This window comes from Piliocolobus tephrosceles, chromosome 4 (assembly GCF_002776525.5).
Source record: "Piliocolobus tephrosceles isolate RC106 chromosome 4, ASM277652v3, whole genome shotgun sequence".
In the NCBI taxonomy this organism is placed as follows: domain Eukaryota; kingdom Metazoa; phylum Chordata; class Mammalia; order Primates; family Cercopithecidae; genus Piliocolobus; species Piliocolobus tephrosceles.
The window spans coordinates 78,988,012-79,009,031 of record NC_045437.1 but is presented as its reverse complement, the minus strand read 5'-3'; the positions used below and the strand labels follow the sequence as shown (position 1 = coordinate 79,009,031).

Here is a 21,020-nt window from a genome sequence, read left to right as displayed (position 1 = left end):
GAACCTGGGAAGCAGAGGTTGCAGTGAGTTGAGGTGGTGCCACTGCACTCCAGCTTGGGCAACAAGCAAAACTCTTGTCTTTAAAATAAAATACTAAAATAAAATAAAAAACAAACAACTGTAGGACCCTGATTGTCTCCCACAGATGCCCTAGGGTCAGGATAAATGGAATCAAGGAGAGCCAGGCAGCCATAGACAGCCAAGATTATCCCCAAGCAGGCAGCCTCTCTCTGTGCGACAGACCACAGATAAAGAGCCCTGTGGGGAATTAATTAGCACCCCAGGAAAAGGTCCTGAGCTCTCAGCATCCCATAGTCTCTTTGATAGTCTTGGATAGTTGAGCTATAACAGGATAAACAAATCTGAGAGGACTCTAGATGCTTCCACTTACAATTCCCTAAATCCCTAATAAAAGACAGTCGTTCTGAACAGCAAGATACTCAGATTTGTAACATGACTTTTAATTGTATATTAATAGAATCCATTTTTACCCATCGCCAAGAATTTTTAAGTGGGAAGTAAAGTTCAGGAATAAAAGGATGTTTCCAGCCAAAGTACATAAAGTAGAAAAAGAATACACACACACACACGCACACAGTTATGCTTCATATCAAGCACCCTACCCATCTAAACCAAACCAGAACAAATGCAGAGAATCATCCAAACGGATCTATTTTACCAACAAATGTTGAAAAGAAGGTTTATAGAAAGCAAGCAGGACATGCCAGATTTCCTCTCCCTGGACCAAAATAAATAAAAACAAAAAGTTTTGCTTGGATGACTGAAAAGCAGAAAAAGGCATTGGAAATTGATTTGCCCTTCAAACATGTTATTTGTTTAATCTGCTTATCTCAAATCAAAACTAATTATTTCAATCATTTTGAAATGTCCCAAAGAATTATCTGGAATTTAGCCATTGAAAAGTGCCCTGCACATTTGCAAACAGGCAATATTCCACTACTTCAGCACACTGACACACCCCCTCGGCCCCCACCTCCACAGAGTCAAGCATTTGTCCCAGCTAGTGTGTCACCCACTAGAATGTGTATAACCCTGCTGGGATATGTGATCTCTTCCCTGATAGGATAAAAGTAGTTTAACACCTAACATTTGGAGTTGAGACCAAGCCTGGAATCCTTTGCTGTTTTCAAAATGAGTTTGAGAACCCTCGCTTTCCAAAGTCTCATTTTCTACAAGTTATTTTGACAATTAGCAAAAAGGTTCAGCAGAAAACTGCCAGGAAAATATAACTTTTTTATTTTTATTTTTGTTTTTAGACCGAGTCTCACTCTGTCACCCAGCCTGGAGTGCAATGGTGGGATCTCAGCTCACTGCAACCTCCGCCTCCCAGGTTCCAGCAATTCTCCTGCCTCAGCCTCCTGAGTAGCTGGGATTACAGGCACCCGCTCCCATGCCCGGCGAATTTTTGTATTTTTGTAGAGACGAGGTTTCACCATGTTGGCCAGGCAGGTCTCAAACTCCTGATCTCAGGTGATCCACCCCCTCGGCCTCCCAAAATGCTGGGATTACAGGCATAAGCCACCGTGCCCAGCCAACAATTTTTGAAGTTAACTTCTGACTTGTTACTTTATTTTAGACAGTAAATACTTTCTCAAAGATGTGTGTCAGGGTCCTATACAAAGGAGCCTACTTTTTTTTTTTTTTTTCTGAAATGACAAAAAAATTGAATGCAGACTTAACAACACAATAGCCCTAAGGGCTTCCTCAAACTGACAGATCAACATACCTAGCACTTTCTTCAGTGCAATTTGAGTTGTCAGGGTCCACTGTTACCTTCTGACCAAATGCCTCGTCTGTAAGGTCCAGCCAGGTTTGATTCTTAAATTTAATCGTGATTCTTTTGACCCAGAAGAGAATGCAAGGAATTCCATCGATGGAGACATTAACTGGGCCATGATGGCTGAATGCATTCCAAGGTTCTTTTTCTAAATGCCCTTCTTTGCTCAGATTGTAGTTGAGAGCCTAATTAACCAAATATAAAGAACGTAAGAGATGAACTTGTGTCTATGGTGCAAAAGGCTTCCTAGAAAAGAAAGAGCTAATTCATATCCCGTAATGGTAAATACATGTCATTATACATTTATTAAAACCCATAAAATATACAATACAAAGAAAGAAATTTATACCAATTACTCTAGTGTAAATACAGATGAAAGAAAAATTAGTTAATAGAGAGCTGCAACTTATGCTTACCAGTAACCAAAGATTATTATTATTATAGCAACAGAAGTGAAGCTGAATATTGTAATGAAAATATAAGAGAGCAAGTAAAATTAAGTATTTTAAGTTTTTCTCAACTGTAAGATTCTATAATAAACAGAAAACCAAATACCACATGTTCTCACTTATAAGTGGGAGCTAAGCATTGAGTACACATGGACATAAATATGCAAACCATCGACATTGTGGATGACTGAAGAGTGGAGGGAGCAGAGTGGGTTAAAAAACTACCTATTGGATACTATGCTCACTGTCAGGGTGATGTGATTCATACCACAAACCCCAGCATCATGCACTACTCCCATGTAACAAATCTGCACATGGACCCTCTGTATCCAAAATAAAAGTTGACTTTTAAAAAGAAGAGATTCTAGCCAGGCGCGGTGGCTCACGCCTGTAATCCCAGTATTTTGGGAGGCCAAGGTGGGTGGATCACAAGGTCAGGAGATCAAGACCATCCTGGCTAACATGGTGAAACCCTATCTCTACTAAAAATACAAAAAATTAGCCAGGCGTGGTGGTGGGTGCCTTGTAGTCCCAGCTACTTGGGAGGCTGAGGCAGAAGAGTGGTGTGAGTCTGGGAGGTGGAGCTTGCAGTGAGCCGAGATCGCACCACTGCACTCCAGCCTGGGCGACAAAGCGAGACTCCGTCTCAAAAAAGTAAATAAATAAAATTTTAAAAAATAAATAAAATAAAATAAAAATAAAGAGATTCCATATATTTCCTCACCCCAATTTGAAGCAAAAATATGTTACTTATTAAATCAATTATAATTAATATTTTCACAGGAGCACAGACATGATTGAAACGTGTTTTTCAGTTTTTTAGAGCTAGATTACAATCTGGTTTCCTGGCATAGCCATACCTGTGTGATTGGTATTGTTGTGAAATTCTGGACTGGTTTCGTACCTCCATTATTCTGATCTGTAAAATAAATAATGATGTGGTTACCAATGCTAAATGTCCTTTATTTATTAATGTAATTGAGTGGCAATAATATGCTAAGCACTGTCACATATATCAAGCTTGAGCCCCTTTTGACTCATCGTTTAGAACACACTAATATAAGATTTCACATGAGTGACTCCTGGTACAGACACCGTTGGTCAGGGAATTCTGTCACAGAAAAAGCCCTTCCCCACCCCACATGGAATCATGTGGGCAACTGGAGTCTTACCATTCTTCATAACCACTTCTTTATTTGAAGATGTTGGAGAACTGAAATTAGAAAAAAACAAAAAAATTAAAAGATGCTGAATAAATATCTACAATTCAGATGTTATATGAAATTTTAAGAAGTATATTTCACTTTATTACATCTCAGAATAGAGGACCAGAAACAGCCTGCCAAAACTCTTCATTTCTTAATAGTGAATTTCCCATTTAAAAAGTAGTATGTCGGCCGGGCGCGGTGGCTCAAGCCTGTAATCCCAGCACTTTGGGAGGCCGAGACGGGCGGATCACGAGGTCAGGAAATCGAGACCATCCTGGCTAACACGGTGAAACCCCGTCTCTACTAAAAAATACAAAAAAAAAAAACGAGCCGGGCGAGGTGGCGGGCGCCTGTAGTCCCAGCTACTCCGGAGGCTGAGGCCGGAGAATGGCGTAAACCCGGGGGACGGCGCTTGCAGTGAGCTGAGATCTGGCCACTGCACTCCAGCCTGGGCGACAGAGCGAGACTCCGTCTCAGAAAAAAAAAGTAGTATGTCTCTCCCCGTTGTCTCTGCATTTAACAGAGAGAGAAAGTAACATACGTTCTTCAAAAAACAAATATGAAAAATAAAGAAAAATTATTTTATTGTATTTTATTTTATTTGAGATGGAGTCTCACCCTGTCGCCCAAGCTGGAGTCCAGTGGTGTGATCTAGGCTCCCTGCAACCTCTGCCTCCTGGGTTCAAGTGATTCTCCTGCCTCAGCCTCCTGAGTAGCTGGGATTACAGGTGTACCACCACACCCTACGAATTCTTGTATTTTTAGTAGAGATCGGGTATCATCATGTTGGCCAGGCTGCTCTTGAACTCCTATCTCAGGTGATCCACCCACCTCGGCCTCCCCAAGTGCTGCAATTACAGGTGTGAGCCACCATGCCCAGCCAGAAAAATTATTTTAAATCAAACTTGATTCTTATTCACTGAATAATACTGCGGGTAGGGGGGCCTACTATGTGCCAAGCAGTGTGCTACACGCTAATGTTTAACCAATAACAAATACAAAATAACAAAATAATGGGCCGGGCACGGTGGCTCAAGCCTGTAATCCCAGCACTTTGGGAGGCCGAGACCGGTGGATCACAAGGTCAGGAGATCAAGACCATCCCGGCTAACCCGGTGAAACCCCGTCTCTACTTAAAAATACAAAAAACTAGCCGTGCGAGGTGGCGGGCGCCTGTGGTCCCAGCTACTCGAGAGGCTGAGGCAGGAGAAAGGCGTAAACCCGGGAGGAGGAGCTTGCAGTGAGCTGAGATCCGGCCATTGCACTCCAGCCTGGGCGACAGAGCAAGACTCCGTCTCAAAAAATAATAATAATAATAATAACAACAAAATAATAAAGCATATAAAACATTTTACAGTGAAATTTCATACTACATTTCATTGTTAACATATCAAAGCCAAAACATCCAAACTTTTGGAAAACAAGACAGACTCAATTACCAAAAAGTTATACTGGAAACTTATGAGCATATAAATTATGATATGTATCCTTGTGTTTGTGTGTATATATACCTTCTCTATACGCATACAAACACACAAACACACACCACATATGTATATAATTTACTTTTCACAAAGTTTAAAAATGGATTTTTCTGGACATGCTGTTTTAGAGTTTGCAATTTTTTAAAAAAATTATATCGCAAATATTTTCCATGTAATTATATACTTTTGACACATTTTTAATGTCATGTGGTATTATATCATAGAAATGTATCATAATGTATTTAACCAAATTTCTACTTTTAAGTATTTGTTTTAAATTTTATTAGCATTATAACAATACTGCATTGAACATTACTGTGGGTTGTTTGTTCACACCCATGAGAAGTTCCTTAAGATAAATTCCTTGAAGTGAAATTTCTAAGTCAAAAGATATACACATTTTTTATTACAGGATATTTCAGACATACACAAATATAAACAGAAAAATATAGTAAGCCCCCATGTACCTGGACCCATCATTCAGCTTTAGTAATTATCAGGTTGTAACCAATCTTGTTTCACCTACAAGCTCACCCTCTTCCCCCACGTGATAGCAGTTTGAATAAAATATCAAAAATTATATCATTTCAGTATATATCTCTAAAAGATAAGAACTTTTAAAAATAACAGCGCAATTACATCTAGAAAATACTGATAATTATTTAACATAAAATTAGTGTTTAAATCTCCAGTTTTGTCATAAACGTCCTAAAGATTTAACAGTTTGTTTATTGCATATTTTAAGTTTTCCGTAAGTTTTACCTATAGTATATGAGAACGTAAATCAAACTCTATACTTAACAATTCCAATCTAAGGTCTCTATATATCGCTATCATATAAACTCAACATTTTTATAACTAGAGAAAAATATATATTACATGATTTGTAGCTGAAGAGTTACTAAATCTATATCATAATAAAGTGCTTTAGAATTAATTATATGGACCCAATTACAAATTAAATGCACCATTCTCTCTGTAATATGATCCCTATTATCTAATGAGAGTTCCTGAAGATAACAAATTGGTGACCATGATGTCTACTAGTTGCTGTTAATAAATGTATGCATGCATGCAATTCATTAACTTTTATCAACTTTATTGAGGTATATAATTTATGTACAGTAAATTGCATTCATGAAAATTATACAATTATATGAGTTTTGGCACAGGCACATACCCATGACCCCATTGCCACAATAAGAATACAGAATGTTTATAACACCCAAAAAAGTTTCCGCTTGCATTTTTAGAGCTAAGAGTTGTTCCCTCCACCCTCAACCCGAGGAAACTACAGATTTGCTTCTGTCACTTTAGATTAGTTAGCATTTTCTTTTTTCTTTTTTGAGATGGAGTTTCACTCTTGCTGCCTAGGCTGGAGTGCAATGGCGTGATCTCAGTTCACCACAACCTCCACCTCCTGGGTTCAAGCGATTATCCTGCCTCAGCCTCCCAAGTAGCTGCGATTACAGGCATGCACCACCACACCCGGCTAATTTTGTATTTTTAGTGGAGACAGTGTTTCTCCATGTTGGTCAGGCTGATCTCGAACTCCCAACCTCAGGTGATCTGCCCACTTTGGCCTCCCAAAATGCTGGGATTACAGGCGTGAACCACCGCACCCAGCCTAGTTAGCATTTTCTACAATTGCATATAAATGGAATCATACATATTCCTTAGCATTTGGCTTCTTTCCGTCTTATCATAATGACTTTGAAATTCATGTATGTGGTTGCATATGTCAGTAGTTCATTCTGTTTTAGTGTTAAGAAATATTTCATTGTATGGATATGCCATACTTTGTCTATGCACACATTCATGAATATTTGGGGTGATTCTCGTTTGGAGCTACTATAAATAAAGATTTAAGAACATTAATGTATAGGAGTTTGTGTGAATATGTTTTTGTTTCTCTTAAATAGCCAGGAATTGAATGACCAAGTCACATAATAGAAGTAACTTTTTAGAAAAGCTGCCAGTCAATTTTGGCTTCCCTGTTATTCAACATTCTTGCTAACATTTGGTATCATCAATCTGTTTAATTTTAACCATTCCAGTGGGTGTGGGTTGCTAGCTCAGTGTAATTTTAGTATCCATTTCCCTGGGGATTAATGATGCCCTGCGTTTTTTCTTATGCCTATAGAGCATTCATATAGTTTCTTTTGTGAAGTGTGCTTAAATCTTTTGCTCATTTTAAAAATCAAATTCATTGACCTCCATAAGTGCTCTTTATATGTGCTGGATGCAAGTCCTGTGTCCGATATACACACTGGAAATATTTTCTTGCATTCTGTCTTCCGTTTTCATTTTCTTAATGGTGGTTTTCAAAGACCAAAAGTTCTAATTTTCATAAAGTCCAATGTAATCTTTTTCTCTGTTATAGCCTATGTTTTTGTTTCTAAAAGAAATATTTGCCCAACAAGGTCACCAAGATTTTCCTCTTGTGCTTCTCCTAGAAGTTTTCAAATTTTAACTTTTACACTTAGGTCCATTTTGAGTTGATTTTTGTGAGTTAAGGTACTTGCATCATTTTGGAGCTAAGGATAAAGAAAACGTCCTATTAAGCTTGCAGAGGTAAAAAACAAGAATCATGCAAGAATTCAGCCAATGCATCCCTCTCACCCCTTCACAGAAGCTAATGGCGGACATGCTCCCACAACATAAGGGCAACAGTCAACAAAGAGAAAGCACAGGCTCTCATAAACAGCAGATCTCACTAGAAGAGTGGTGAAGCGAAACTAAGACTAACCATTGTACATCAGACATAGAATCAGTCCAGATTGGAGCGAGAGGACAATAAAAGGAAGACCTACAGAGAGATCTCTAAGTGAAACGGGAATTTGAGAGACCACTGCATATTGGAGGAAAGAACATGTGAAAAGAATTAAGACTATGCATGTTTTGAAACTGCAACTACAAAAAGGCCATTTTTAACTCAAGGGAAAAAGAAAGGTTATCCAAAAGAAAGAAAGAAACAAAATACAGTCTACTGTGAACAATATACGTAGTCGTTTTGATGCAAGCACTGATGAACTGAAAGTAGTAATGTAACTATATTGAGCGGGGGGCGGGGGTGAAGGAAAGAAAGATGAGGACATTGTTGGAGACAGGAACTTTGTCAATAATAAAGGAACTTGTTATAAAATCTAACATGTATAAATGGAGAAATCATCTATGTATATTATTTTGATATTATGGCAGTACAGTGAATTGTATGATTGTTACCAAGTCTTTGTTTCCTTCTCTGGGAGAGGATTTTGCATCCCCCTAGGCCATATGACTTGCAGTTCCTCTCTGTGGGTGGAAAATGCTTCCTGCCCCATCTTTAGGCTTGGCTACTATGTGGACAGGAGACAGGGAAATACTGGATAGAAGAGGGCAGTTCCTGGCAAAGGCCCCACTCTTAAGCCTGGAAACCCATGGCCCTAAATGGGAACAGGCTTTCCTGTTTCTGTGCCCAAATGTTGCCTTTTGGCCCACCAGGGCCCCCATCCAGTACCCATATAAACCCCAAACCCCAGGCTCCACAAGCAGATGAGCAGATGAACAGGTAAACAAGAGCAGTAGAATGGCATGACAGAGAAGGAGAGACAAGGAGTGTCTGAACATCTAGAGGAGTTTGGCTGGGGACAGTCAGAGAGGAGATTGGCTGCTGGAGAGCCACACTCCAGGGGAAGATCATCTCCCACTCCATCCCCCTTCCAGCTCCCCATCCATCCTGCTGAGAGCCACCTCCACCACTCAATATAACCCCCACATTCACCATCCTTCGAGCCCTTGTGTAACCTGACTTTTCTTGGATGCCAAACAAAAACTTGGGGTCCAAGAGGGCACTAAACTGGTTAACACTTAAGCCATCTGCAGATGGCAGAGCTAAAAGAGCACTGTAACACACCCACTGGGGCTTTGAGAGTCACAGGCACCCAACCCTAGATGCTACCATGAGGCCAGAGCCCAAAAGCACTTGCCCTGGTTCCTGCACCTGCCCGTCTGCATGCTCCCCGTCTTGTAAAAGGTTTGAGCACATGTGGCAGCGGCCAAACAAATGCGCCACACCCCTGTTGCACGTCCTGCAAGGGGGGGTCAGGGAACTCTCCAGTTTTAGCTATATATCTTAATTAGGCCAATGCAATATGAGCAGAAGCAACAATGTGACAGTTCTGCAGAAGTTGCCAGTGTCTGCATGTGCCTGCCATCTCTTGCCCCATTCCCTCTGTCATAAGAACGGCATGCCCAAATAGGGGCTGTTCTTTCAGCCTGGGACTTGGAATGAGAAGTGGAAACAGAGCTAGAGCAGGGTCACAGCAGCCCACCTGTAGCTGTCAGAAGTAACAGGAGCAAGAAAGAAATGTTTGAGGCTACAAACTTCTGTAATATAGGGGTTGTTTGTTTCTAGAAAAAAGGTGACTAATACAAGCAGTGACCAACAGAAGAAACAACTAAAAATTTGAAAATGTTTGCCTATAGAAATAACTAGAAGACAATTTTTCCTTTAATGTGTGTCTTGTCACCTTTTGATTTTTTGAAACCATGTAGGTGTATTACTTTGATTAAAATTTCTAATTTAATTTTTTAAAAAGATACCTTCCTTTAGAAACTTATAAATTAGCATTACGGTTTACATTAAGTGTCTTGTGAATATAAATTTAATTTCTTGAGCAACAAAAGTGAGGTTCCCATCCAAGTAATAATGAAACTATAATAAAGATATGCTTTAGCCAAATAATCTAACCTACCTAAACTCCAGACTTTGTAGTACAGGTTAAAATGTAACTGAATATAATATATGAAATAGGCACAAATACCCAGACATTACCCAGGCAGACTTTGTCCTGCCAGCTGTGCTTGCCTCATTTCACCTCTTTCCTTCTCTTTCTGCTCCAGCTACTCTAGCATTATTCAGTTCCTTGAACACTTCATGGTTCATTTTTCCCTTAGCACCTGCTGTTCCCTCCACCTGGAATGTTCTCCATCCTCCTAGTGATTTTCTACATATCCTCCAGATGACAGCGTATCACTTCCTCAGGAACACAATCCTAACTTCTGCGAGTTCCAATCCCCCTATTGTATGTGCTCACTGCTTCCTATACTTTTCTTTCACAACACATTTCCAAGTTTATTTGGAATAATATATATCATTTGATTAACAAGGGCTTCCCTATTAGACTTAGTCCATGAGGGCAGGGACTAACCTTGTTGTGCTCACCATTGTAGACCCAGCACCTAGCATGGGGCCTCGCTACTTAAAAGCACCAATTATTTTTAAAATGTGTTGCATGCACAAATGAACTAAGAAATTAATGAAAATACTCTGAAATCAAAGTGGAAAATGGGAGGTCACACAGGATTTCTTTTTGGATCAAGAATAAACCCAACTTGAGAAAGAAATGTGCAAAGTGAGAATAATGACCCCTACTCACTCTGTGTTTAGAAACTGTGTATTGAGCTTAAAATACAATCCTCCTTCCTACAGACAGAATATTGAATAGCCCCAGGGAGCTGAAAGATATTTTAAATTTCGGATCTATTATTTGAAAGAACACATAAAACAACAACTGTTGTTTCCTTCATAATGAATTAATGAGCCATATTATTAGATTCAAATGATCATTGACTTATGTGATTTCTAAGATCTAAAGCTTCTGAAGCTAAAATTAAGCCCATTAACTTTATCTTAAAAACAGAACTGGGATTTTTCTAATTCTTGGTGTACATTTTACTGGTGTAATACACAAATCAGGCATTTCTGTGTAACCCAGGTGTGGAACCAGGACTAGGCTTTAACCACCTAAAGGATATAAGTCACTTACTATTCAAAAGAGAACCTGAAGGAAAGCACCCATTGACTCAGAAACAATGGAAGAAGAAAACTGTTAATGTCTATATGTAAAGATTTTATCAGTTTTGGACTAAGGAGTCTTTAACCTGAGTTTTGCCAGACTCTCCTGCTTGCTGCTGTCCGCTGTGTTCACACTAAATTCCCTGATGGATTTGTTGAGATGGCACACAATGAGTCAGTGAGAGACATGACATACCTTAATTGCTATTCAGATTTTGAATATTCTTTTTCATAGAAAAAGCTGTAAATTGTTCCTTAAATGATGTATAAAGAAGCCAAAGGGACAACAGAAATAGAAACAGGAATTTAATTGCCATCTCTTAACAGTTAAAACAATTTAACCCCTTTTCTTTGAAGGACAGGATATATATTTCTGAAGTTTTCAATTTTTTTCTTACTCTTTTCTCACATAATAATGGCAGGAGATACTGTGGAATTAATATTTCCTTGTAAGTATGAAAGAAATCTGAACACTGATTTGAGGAGTCATTTTCTCATAGAGAAATACTTTGATACATACTACAAAAGTTTCTTGGATATTTTGAACAAATAATCCTTATCTCTTAAAAAAAGCTTATCTTTTTACCTCAAGCATAAACTCTGTTCAATAATTTTTGTAGCTACCTGTATGATCTAGCATATCCATTTTGAATCACAAACAAATGTAGATATGAAACAACATAAAGAAATCACAGAGCCATCTAATTTCACACTTGCACTTAAGTTCACAAATACATTGCTTTAAAAGACGTGCAGTTACTCACCTTACATTCTTCCTGGCAAATATATGGTCCAAGGTTAGTGAAAATCCTATACATAAAAAAATCAGTGAAAAACTAAACAAGATTTTTTTTCCCATCAGAAAAGAATCAGTTTCTTCAAAGCAAGAACATCTGTTAATTCATAAATGCAAACAGAGCAGATGCAGTACTTTTCATGCCATGTGACTGACAGCATATTTAACCAATAACAGGGCAGCTTTCTCAGAATGTATTCCATGGTAGGGGGGAGGGGGGAGGGAGGGGTCTGATAGTGCTTACAGTATAGAGTGAAACAAATATTTAGGTTTTTAATTATTCATCTCATGGAAAGATTATTAAGGAGCCAATTTTTAAAGAAAATATATTTGCCACTTAAGCTCATTTTAGAAATTGGCATTGTTTTGATACTGTCATATAACGCTTAAGACTTTGTTTTATATACTTCATACTACATATATGTCATACTGTTATATATTTCATACTACACTTCAGGAAGCTATTAATTTCTCCCCAAAATCTATGAAGTATATATTTTTACATGTATTTTTCAGGTGAATAAATAAATAAAAATCTTCGGAACTTCCCTAAATTCACATGTATGTCCTAGTTCACAGTTTCCTGATGAATTCATAAGCCTCCATTTGCCAAGAGGCGTGGACAGCAACGGTGAGGAGCACCAGCTTTGGAATCAAAAGCTCCTTACCAGTGAGCAAGCTGACACCAGGCAGGTGATTTTCCCTCTGGAGTCTTGTTTCCTCATCTGCGGAGTGGGGACAGACACATTTAATTGTTGTGAAGATTAAATGGGATCATGGATAAAAGGCTCTTTTTTTTTCAGAGTCTCCCTCTTCAGGCTGGAGTGCAATGGCGCGATCTCGGCTCACTGCAACCTCAACCTCCTAAATTCAAGTGATTCTCCTGCCTCAACCTCCTGAGTAGCTGGGATTACAGGCGTGCACCACCACGCCCAGCTAATTTTTGTATTTTTAGTAGAGGCGGGGTTTCACCATGTTGGCCAGGCTGGTCTCCTGCTATTGACCTCAGATGATCTGCCCGCCTCGGCTCCCCAGAGTGCTGGGATTACAGGCGTGAGCCACCGCGCCAGGCCAAGAGAGGCTCTTCTTAACTCAACGCTTAGCTAGGTAGAGTGTCTATTGTTATTCCTTCCCTGCTGACCTCTCCTTTCACCTCACTCCCCTAAGAGCCTGAAAAACAAAACAAATGACAAAATTCCTAAGAGTTTTTACATTTTTTAAAATATAATTAAAATGCCACAATAAAGAAAATCCTCCAAAATTAAAGTGTCAAGTGTCACCATTTGGGGCACTTAGGAACGTTGATGGCTTAAAGACAAAGTACTGGTAGCAGAAAAGAGCTATTTGTAAGTGAAATTTCAAAGAGATGATGGACTCTAGGAAAGCTGGGGTCTTCGCGCTGAGGAGACATTCCTATTCCTCTCACACACCACTTTCTCCCAACATAGTTCAGGGGACTCCAGTAGAAAATAAGAAGAGGAGAATAAAGCAGAATGACTAGGGGAAGTGGGAGAATGCAGGAATAAGGAAGAAAGTTGCTAACAAAAATTACAAAATCAAAAGGGTCGCTGGCCTTAAATGTGGCCCTTCCGTGCCGCATCTAATTCCTACTCCCTCCTCATACTGTCTTTTCTTCTCTGTTTTCATTTCACCCAGCTTCTACTGTTCACCACTCCTTTTCTCTTTCTGTTCTTTTCCTGATTCCGTGGAATTTCATGTAACAAGCAGGTCTGGATAAGAGAAGTTAGTTTTAGGTAATGTTGACAGATAACCTATAGGATAACCTGTTAAAGCTGAATGTCAAAAAAACCACAAATGATTTTAATATAAGTATGTTCCATGCAATATTTGGGACATACTATATTTAAAACTTATTGTTTATTTGAAAAATTAAGTGTAACTGGGCATCCTATATTTTAAGTTTGCTAAACCAGCCAGTCCTATTCTTAGGGAAGCTCAGCTACTCAAAGTGTAAAGTGCATACAAATCACATGAGATTCTGTTAAAATGCAAATTGTGACCCAGTAGGTCTGGAGTGGGGTGTAGGGTACCACATTCCTAACCAGCTCCCAGATTATGATGATAGTGATGCTGCTTGCCTGAGAACCGCCCTTTGAGTTGCAAGGATCTAGAACAGCATTGTTCAACAGAAACAGAATGAAGGCTACACATGGAATTTAAAATGTTCTAGTCACATTAAAAAGAAGTAAAAATAAACAGATGAAACTAATGTTAACAGTATTTTTATTTAACCTATCTAAAATACTATCATTTCAAACACACTTAATTTTAAGAATTATTAAACATTTTACATTTTTTCTGCGCTAAATCTGAACTCTAGTGTATAATTTTTAAAATTTATTTATTTCTATATTTTGTAGAGATGGGGGTCTTGATATGTTACCCAGGCTGGTCTCGAACTCCTGGGCTCAAGCAGTCCTCCCACCTCAGCCTCCAAAAGTGCTGGAATTACAGGCATGAGCCACCGTGCTACTTATATCTCAATTCAAATAAGCAAAATTTCAAGCGTTCAGTGGACACTTGTGGCTGGCGCCCACTGTATTGGACAGTGCAGATACAGAACATCTCCTGCAGCTGCCAGAGCAGTACCTGGTATTCTCCCATGGGAGCAGTGGCAGTGCCTACTCCTCAAGGCCCTGGTCAGGAGAAAGTGAGACCCAAGTCAATGATGATCCTGCATTGTGACAACAATGGTTCTGTGAACACTGAGAAAGGAGAGTGTTAGTCCCTTAGTGGTTATCACATAAGAATCTTTCGGCCAGGCATGGTGGCCCACGCCTGTAATCCCAGCATTTAGGAGGCCGAGGTGGGCGGATCACGAGGACAGGAGCTCAAGACCAGCCTGGCCGACATAGTGAAACCCCGTCTCTACTAAAAATACAAAAAAGTAGCCGGGCATGGTGGCAGGTGCCTGTAATCCCAGCTACTAGGGAGGCTGAGGCAGGAGAATTGCTTGAACTCAGGAGGCGGAGGTTGCAGTGAGTCGAGACCATGCCACTGCACTCCAGCCTGGAAAACAGAGCAAGACTCCATCTCAAAAAAAAAAAAAAAAAAAAGAATCTTTCATGGAAATATGCTTGGGTTTACATTTTCAGACATACACACAATATTTTTAATTTAAAGTATCATTTTAATAGATTTTATGTCCTGATCCTAAAATTTTAACATAGTATTCTTTGTGTTGTTAAAACATTCTCCCACTTGGTTAAGAACATTCAAGGCATAATAATTAGTAGCTAGTAGGTTTCACACATGTATTTTAGACTAGAAGTCACACTTAAGATGTGATTGTCTGAGAACAGCTCATCTTGTGACTTTGGAGGAGAAAAACAGTGAGAAGAAATGCTAATTAGACATCTTAGAGGCTGCAAAGCACTAGGGTGTCACCTGCCTGGCATCATACCTTCCTGCTCAGACTGCTGAGGAGCCTCTGTGAAGAACTGTGAAGGGTCTGAGATTTTACTCACTTCAAAGCTAACTAGTTAGTCTGACAGTTTTATGAATGCTGACAGAAGACACAGACTCCTGGGTCAGAGAAAAGGACTTTATTACTCACCACCCAGCAAGTGGCACAAGCACCAGTATATCCGGTCAGTTCCCCTTCCCCTTGGAGTAATGTAGGTAGGCCCAGATGGATACTTGCACACACAGTGGGCTTCATTTCAGGAGAAACCCTGAGCTTAAGGAGCCCCAATTTTTTTATAGTGGGTAGTAAACCTATCTGCCCTTTGCTCTGAGGGGAAACACCACCTCTACTTTCCAATGCTATAAGCAAGCCTGTCCTTTGCTACAAAGGGGACATGATTTCTACCGTTCAAGGCTTCTCCCCATACAAACATCCTAGAAAAGGTATTCAGAACAGAGAGCAGTTAGAGACTAGCTCATAACACATGCAGAAAATGCAGAGGCACATGCAAAACTTCCCCTCTACCGTCTCCACGGGAGAACAGGAAACTGTATAGCCATGCTACCTTCTTCACAACTGGAAACAACTTGGGTTTGCTTTATTTTTTCATTTACTATATATAACTAAATGATATGTTACCTGAATATTTGAATACCAAAAATCTATCTTCCCATAATCATATATGACCATATAGAATTGTGTTCCCACAGGAACAAAAATGGATCTAACTTAAGAATTCTAATATTTACCTTGAGAAGACTAATGGGTGCACAGTCTCTATTCATTCAATGCTCTCAGACCAAAAGTTGCATAAATGTTTAAATCAGTTATAATGGTCTTTGCACAGTGATTCAAAATCCGAATCCATGTACCTCCTACAAAGCCCAGCGTGGCCTGGGCCCTGCTGGTCTCTCTTGCCTCATTTAACACCAGCTCCTCCTCCTGAACATGTTCCAGGCACTCTGGCTCGCACTCAGCTTCTCAGCACCCTCAACATGCCAAGCTCCTTTGCACCCAAGTGACCTTGCACATATTGTTCTCTCTGTGAAGTCACCTCATACCTCTCTACCTCTCCCTGTATCCTATTCACTTTCATCATAACAAACATATATCACAATTTGCACTGAGAGATTTATTTTCTTGTGTACTTACTGATGCTGTTGTTTCATCACACGGTACACTCCATGAGGGCAGATACTATGTCTATTTGACTGATATATACCTGGAGCCCAAGTTGGTGCTCAGTAAAATACACAGAATGAATGAATGATCCTATCGAAAAATGCCACATAATTCTCACTTTGTGCCACATGGTTATGACTCCCAAGGCCTGAGTCTTTAGGCAACTATAATGGGAAAATCAATTAATTCAAGTATTCCATACAATTCTGCCACTTGAAAATGGGAACAGACAAAATCCAGGTTACATCAGTTCACTAACACCCTCCATTCCCCAAGGAGCAAGAGGTACTGTATAACTCTTTATCAAGTTCAGAGCAAAACTGCTGCCGTGATTTCTACCAATTTTCATCAAATTAGCTTCTGCATTAATTAGAATCAGGATGGTACATTAAATAGTTGTAAGTGCTTTTAATTTTAATGTTCACATTTCTCACGTTAGGTTTCCCTTTGACTTCCTGAAACACAGATGATGTGCCAGATTAATGGCACTTACTTGTGTTCTGGGCTGCTCAAGCTAAACTAAGACAGGAGACCTGCTCTTGAAACAAATTTGTGCATTCAACAAATACTGATTGTCACCGTGCTAGATTCTTTACCAGGAATACAAAGTGCAAAATACAGTCCTCACCCCCAAAATCCTCCCAGCCCAGTAACATGCAGAAATGTAAACACCTTTGGGATACAGCAAACCAGTGACCTTGCTTAAGCTCAGCCCCACCTCTTCCCCAGGCAATGGCTGATTAAATGAAGGAGACAGTGGCAGGTATATAATAGACACTCCGATTTGGGTTTCTTTACTTGAAGTACAAAAGAGCCTTTATCAGAAGGATTTGCTAAATGACATATTTAGTGTGGTAATCAAGGCAAGACTAGGAAGAGAGGCTTGAGCCTCACAGACCTGGGTCCCAGGGAAAGAAAGGCCTCCACTACCCTCAAAAAATGCTCTCACCAGGCACCTGCGGCGTCCACTTTGACAGAGACACTGAGATGAAATTCAGGTTGAGAATATGTGCCATGTGATGTTGCCCTATCCTTGAAGTCACATTTATAACAAGGGCAAAATGAATTATTTGGATATAAATTAGCCAGCACACTTAGTTTCTTTTTTTGTTTGTTTTTTTTTTTTTTTTTTTTTTTTTGAGATGGAGTCTCACTCTGTTGCCCAGACCGGACTGCAATGGCGTGATCTCAGCTTATTGCAACCTCCACCTCCCAGGTTCAAGCGATTCTCACGCCTCAGCCTCCCGAGTAGCTTGGGAATACATGCGTGAGCCACTGCGCCTGGATCATTTTTGTAATTTTTGTAGAGACGGGGTTTCACCATGTTGGCCAGGCTGGTCTCAAACTTCTGACCTCAGGTGATCTATCCGCCTTGGCCTCCCAAAGTTCTGGGATTACAGGTATGAGCCACCATGCCCGGCCATGCACACTTAGTTTCAAAGGGAGTATTATATACAACTACTTGGTAACAACTCCAATATATTATTTTCTAAATAATTAAATACTTTTGTGAATTCTAACTTAAAACCCATCTAAGTAAAATTTAAAATTCACATGTACATGGGCACACTATTCCATAGTATGCGAAATGGCTGTATCTATGAACTGGCTACAGAGTCATTCATTTTGGCTATCCTCATAATTAGCAATGATCGCTAGAACCAAAGAGATCAAGAAGCAATTTTTAAATCAACAGAAAAATTACTTCTGTTCTTTTGTATAGCAATGCAAACCCAGAACTCCTCTCTTCTTCTTTTCTTTTTTCTTCCTCTATTTCCTTCCTTTTCTCTCACTTTTTTTAATTCAAAGGAAAAAACTGTTTTATAGCAAGTCCTTTAAGCGATAAAGTCTAAATAATATAAAGTGTCTGAGATTTTGCATGTTTATTTTGGTAGGAATTTTTATATTTATACATTATAATCATTTACATATCATATTTGAATAATCTTAAAATAATCCTGATGATTTTTCATTTTACTGTGGAATGCAAGGGCTGAAAGAGTCACTTCTGCCATTCTCCATCACCAAAGATCAACTGTTTCCCCACGGAACTCACAGACAACACAGATCTGGTCCATCTACCCAGTTGTGAAATCTCTCCAGGGAAGGAGATGCTAACACATTTCTCACATTGCAGTGAGAAAAATTATCTTTCTTTTCCTAGTGAGAAAAATTATCTTTCTTTTCTTAGAACTCAAAGGTCCCTACAGAAATAGAAGTTTATTTCCCTTTGCTTGATTCTCAGCCAAGCTCAAGAACACCTGGAGAACAACTTTTAATATGCATCTTAAAATTATATCTCCCTTCCAGGAATTTACAAAGAGCATCAAAGAACAGCTTTGTCAACTCCCCCTAGATCCCACACAGAGGTTTAATTATAATAACTGGATTTTAAAGATCAGCAATGAGTATTAGGAAGATCATACGGCAACACAGACTTATTTCTTTAGTTCTACCTTGGAATAGATGTGAGAAGAAATAATCACTGCACCAAGCAGTAGCTAGAGTGAGAGGATAAGCAGTCTCATTCAGGCCAGGTGTGGTGGCTCACACCTGTAATTCCAGCACTTTGGGAGGCCGAGGCGGGCGGATCACGAGGTCAGGAGTTCGAGACCAGCCTGGCTAACACAGTGAAACCTCCGTCTCTACTAAAAATACAAAAAATTAGCCAGGTATGGTGGCAGTGACTATAATCCCAGCTACTCGGGAGACTGAGGCAGGAGAATGGCATGAACCTGGGAGGCGGAGCTTGCAGTGAGCCAAGATTGTATCCACAGCCTGGGTGACAGAGCGAGACTCCATCTCAAAAGAAAAAAAGAAATCTCACTCATTTTAGACAATGAAAAAATGGTGTTTAATAATTTAATCAGGAAAATGAAGCACTCAACATTAATTATGAGTAGTTACACAGAGCATGTAATCATCAGTCTTACCTTCACTGCTTCTCCATGCTCACTTAAAGTTGTTATTTTAACTTGTCACATTTCCATAGCAACTGCTGCCTCCATTTTTATAGCTAAAGTACTAGGAATCCCCCTAAATGTTCCAGTATTAATCATCAATATTGCAAAAACCTTTGGCTCTTTTCCCAAAATGGCTAGATCTGCCCAGGGTGGCATCAAGAATCATGATCACTCTTGACCTAAATCTCCTCATCAATTGATCTAATGTATGAAGACCTACTTTTCTTCTTGGTTGGAGAGAGTGGGGTGTCTCTGAGAGAAATCAAATAGAAATGCCTTTCTACCCCAACTGAATGTTAAACCAAATGAGAAACAGCACAAGGGGTAAAACAAGCAGAGGCCCAAATGCCACCTTTATTGGCGTGCAAGGCCAGGACAGAGAATGGAGGAAAGCGTAGAGTAGACACAAAATGGATTGTAACTGAGCCCTCCCACCAGAAGACAGACATGGCAACCTATCCTGGCAGCACTGAACTCTTGGTGGGAAAAAAAGGCCTGTCTAGGAAAAAAACAGGGGAAATGCATGCTCTGTGTTCAGGCTGGGTCTCAAAAAGGAAAAGTTGAACATGCCCAGACTACTCTTTTGAAATGTGCTACAGATGCCACACATCCTTACCTGGCACGGAATGAGTAAAGTGACAGATGGAAACCAGTTTATTAACTAAACTCCTTCTACTTGGAACATAACAGAAAAGAGGGAAAATTGTTCTCCTTCCTGCTCCCACTCCCCCTGCACATTGCAAGAGCTACCAAGTAGGATTCTTTAGTGATGGTGTCTCTTGGTTTTCATATACTCTATAGTAACCCAAAGATAGCAGGTTGAAACTTACAATAAAAATACTTCTATCTTAACAATAACTCTCTAGTTTTCCTGATGTTTGTCTATTCTATTTCCATCTATTTTGTGCCTTATTTAGTTCACATTCATTAAAATTTTTTCTAAACTTAAAAATCAAAATTCTGCCTTATAACTAATCTGAAAACCAACCAACAAAGAAGTTAAGCAAGTTAACTTCTTTAACTCTCCATTTTCTCTTTGCAAAATGGGGCTAACAGTACCTACGACACAGGGATTGCTTTGAGGATTAAAAGATACTATGCATGTGAAATGCTTAGTCATCCTATGTCTGGCACCAAAATAACACTCAGTACATATTAGAAAAGGTGATGGTGGTGATGGTGACAGTGATGATATCAGTTCTTTTGCTCTTTCATTCATGACCTAACTCCAAAACACATCCTGAAGAGTATGACCTCTCTCCACCTGCAAAGTTACTACCTATTCCCTCTCACCTGGACTGTTGTAGCAGCCCCCTCCTTGAATAACCTGAGGCCTTGCCCCTCTGTCATGGTTCTTCTATAGCAGGCACAGTGAGCATTTTAAAATAGACATTTGATCTTGTCACTCTCTTACTTTAACCCCTCCAGTGCTTATCATTACAGTTGGAATAACACCCCAATCTCTTATCCCGGCCTGCAGTTTGGACACAAGTTGGCCCTGCCCATCTCTCTGACTTCACCTTCCTCTACTTTCCTGCCAGCTCACCAGTCTGCAACCCTGGGGCCTTGTTTTTTTTTCCTCTAACCCCAAGCAGATTCTTTTGGGGGACTCTTTTAGGGAAATTCAGAGTCCAATATCAAAGGATAGTCCCTCCTCCTTTCAGGCTCCAAATTAAGTAATAAGTTCATCACAAAGTGAAAAATTCAAAATGTAAAGCACCAAGAAAGAAAAATTAAATCCCTTTTTTCTTCTTTGCTGAGAAATAGTAATCATAATCCTTGGCTCATAACACACTCTGACCATTGGTTCATGCCTTGTTTATGGGATTTTTAAAATGTACAAAAATGTAATAATTAAGCTCATTACTGAAAGT

General features: G+C 39.6%; 1 protein-coding gene across 9 annotated transcripts in view; it reads right to left on the bottom strand.

Moving 5' to 3' along the window:
- The window catches only part of ATP6AP1L (ATPase H+ transporting accessory protein 1 like), a 47,443-nt gene that overhangs the window by 13,287 nt on the left and 13,136 nt on the right, over positions 1-21,020 (bottom strand). For 2 of the 9 annotated variants that reach the window (XM_023214991.1, XM_023214982.1), the window contains exons 2-6: positions 12,243-12,299; positions 11,543-11,588; positions 3,420-3,460; positions 3,108-3,166; positions 1,748-1,983 (exon numbers count right to left, since the gene is read on the bottom strand). In XM_023214991.1, the coding sequence (XP_023070759.1) occupies positions 1,748-1,983; positions 3,108-3,166; positions 3,420-3,429 (305 nt within the window). In that variant the 5' untranslated portion in view covers positions 3,430-3,460; positions 11,543-11,588; positions 12,243-12,299. Of the gene's footprint in view, positions 1-1,747; positions 1,984-3,107; positions 3,167-3,419; positions 3,461-11,542; positions 11,589-12,242; positions 12,300-20,439; positions 20,778-21,020 lie in introns of those variants that run through there. The other 7 variants (XM_023214986.1, XM_023214984.1, XM_023214989.1 and 4 more) reach the window with 5 other exon arrangements.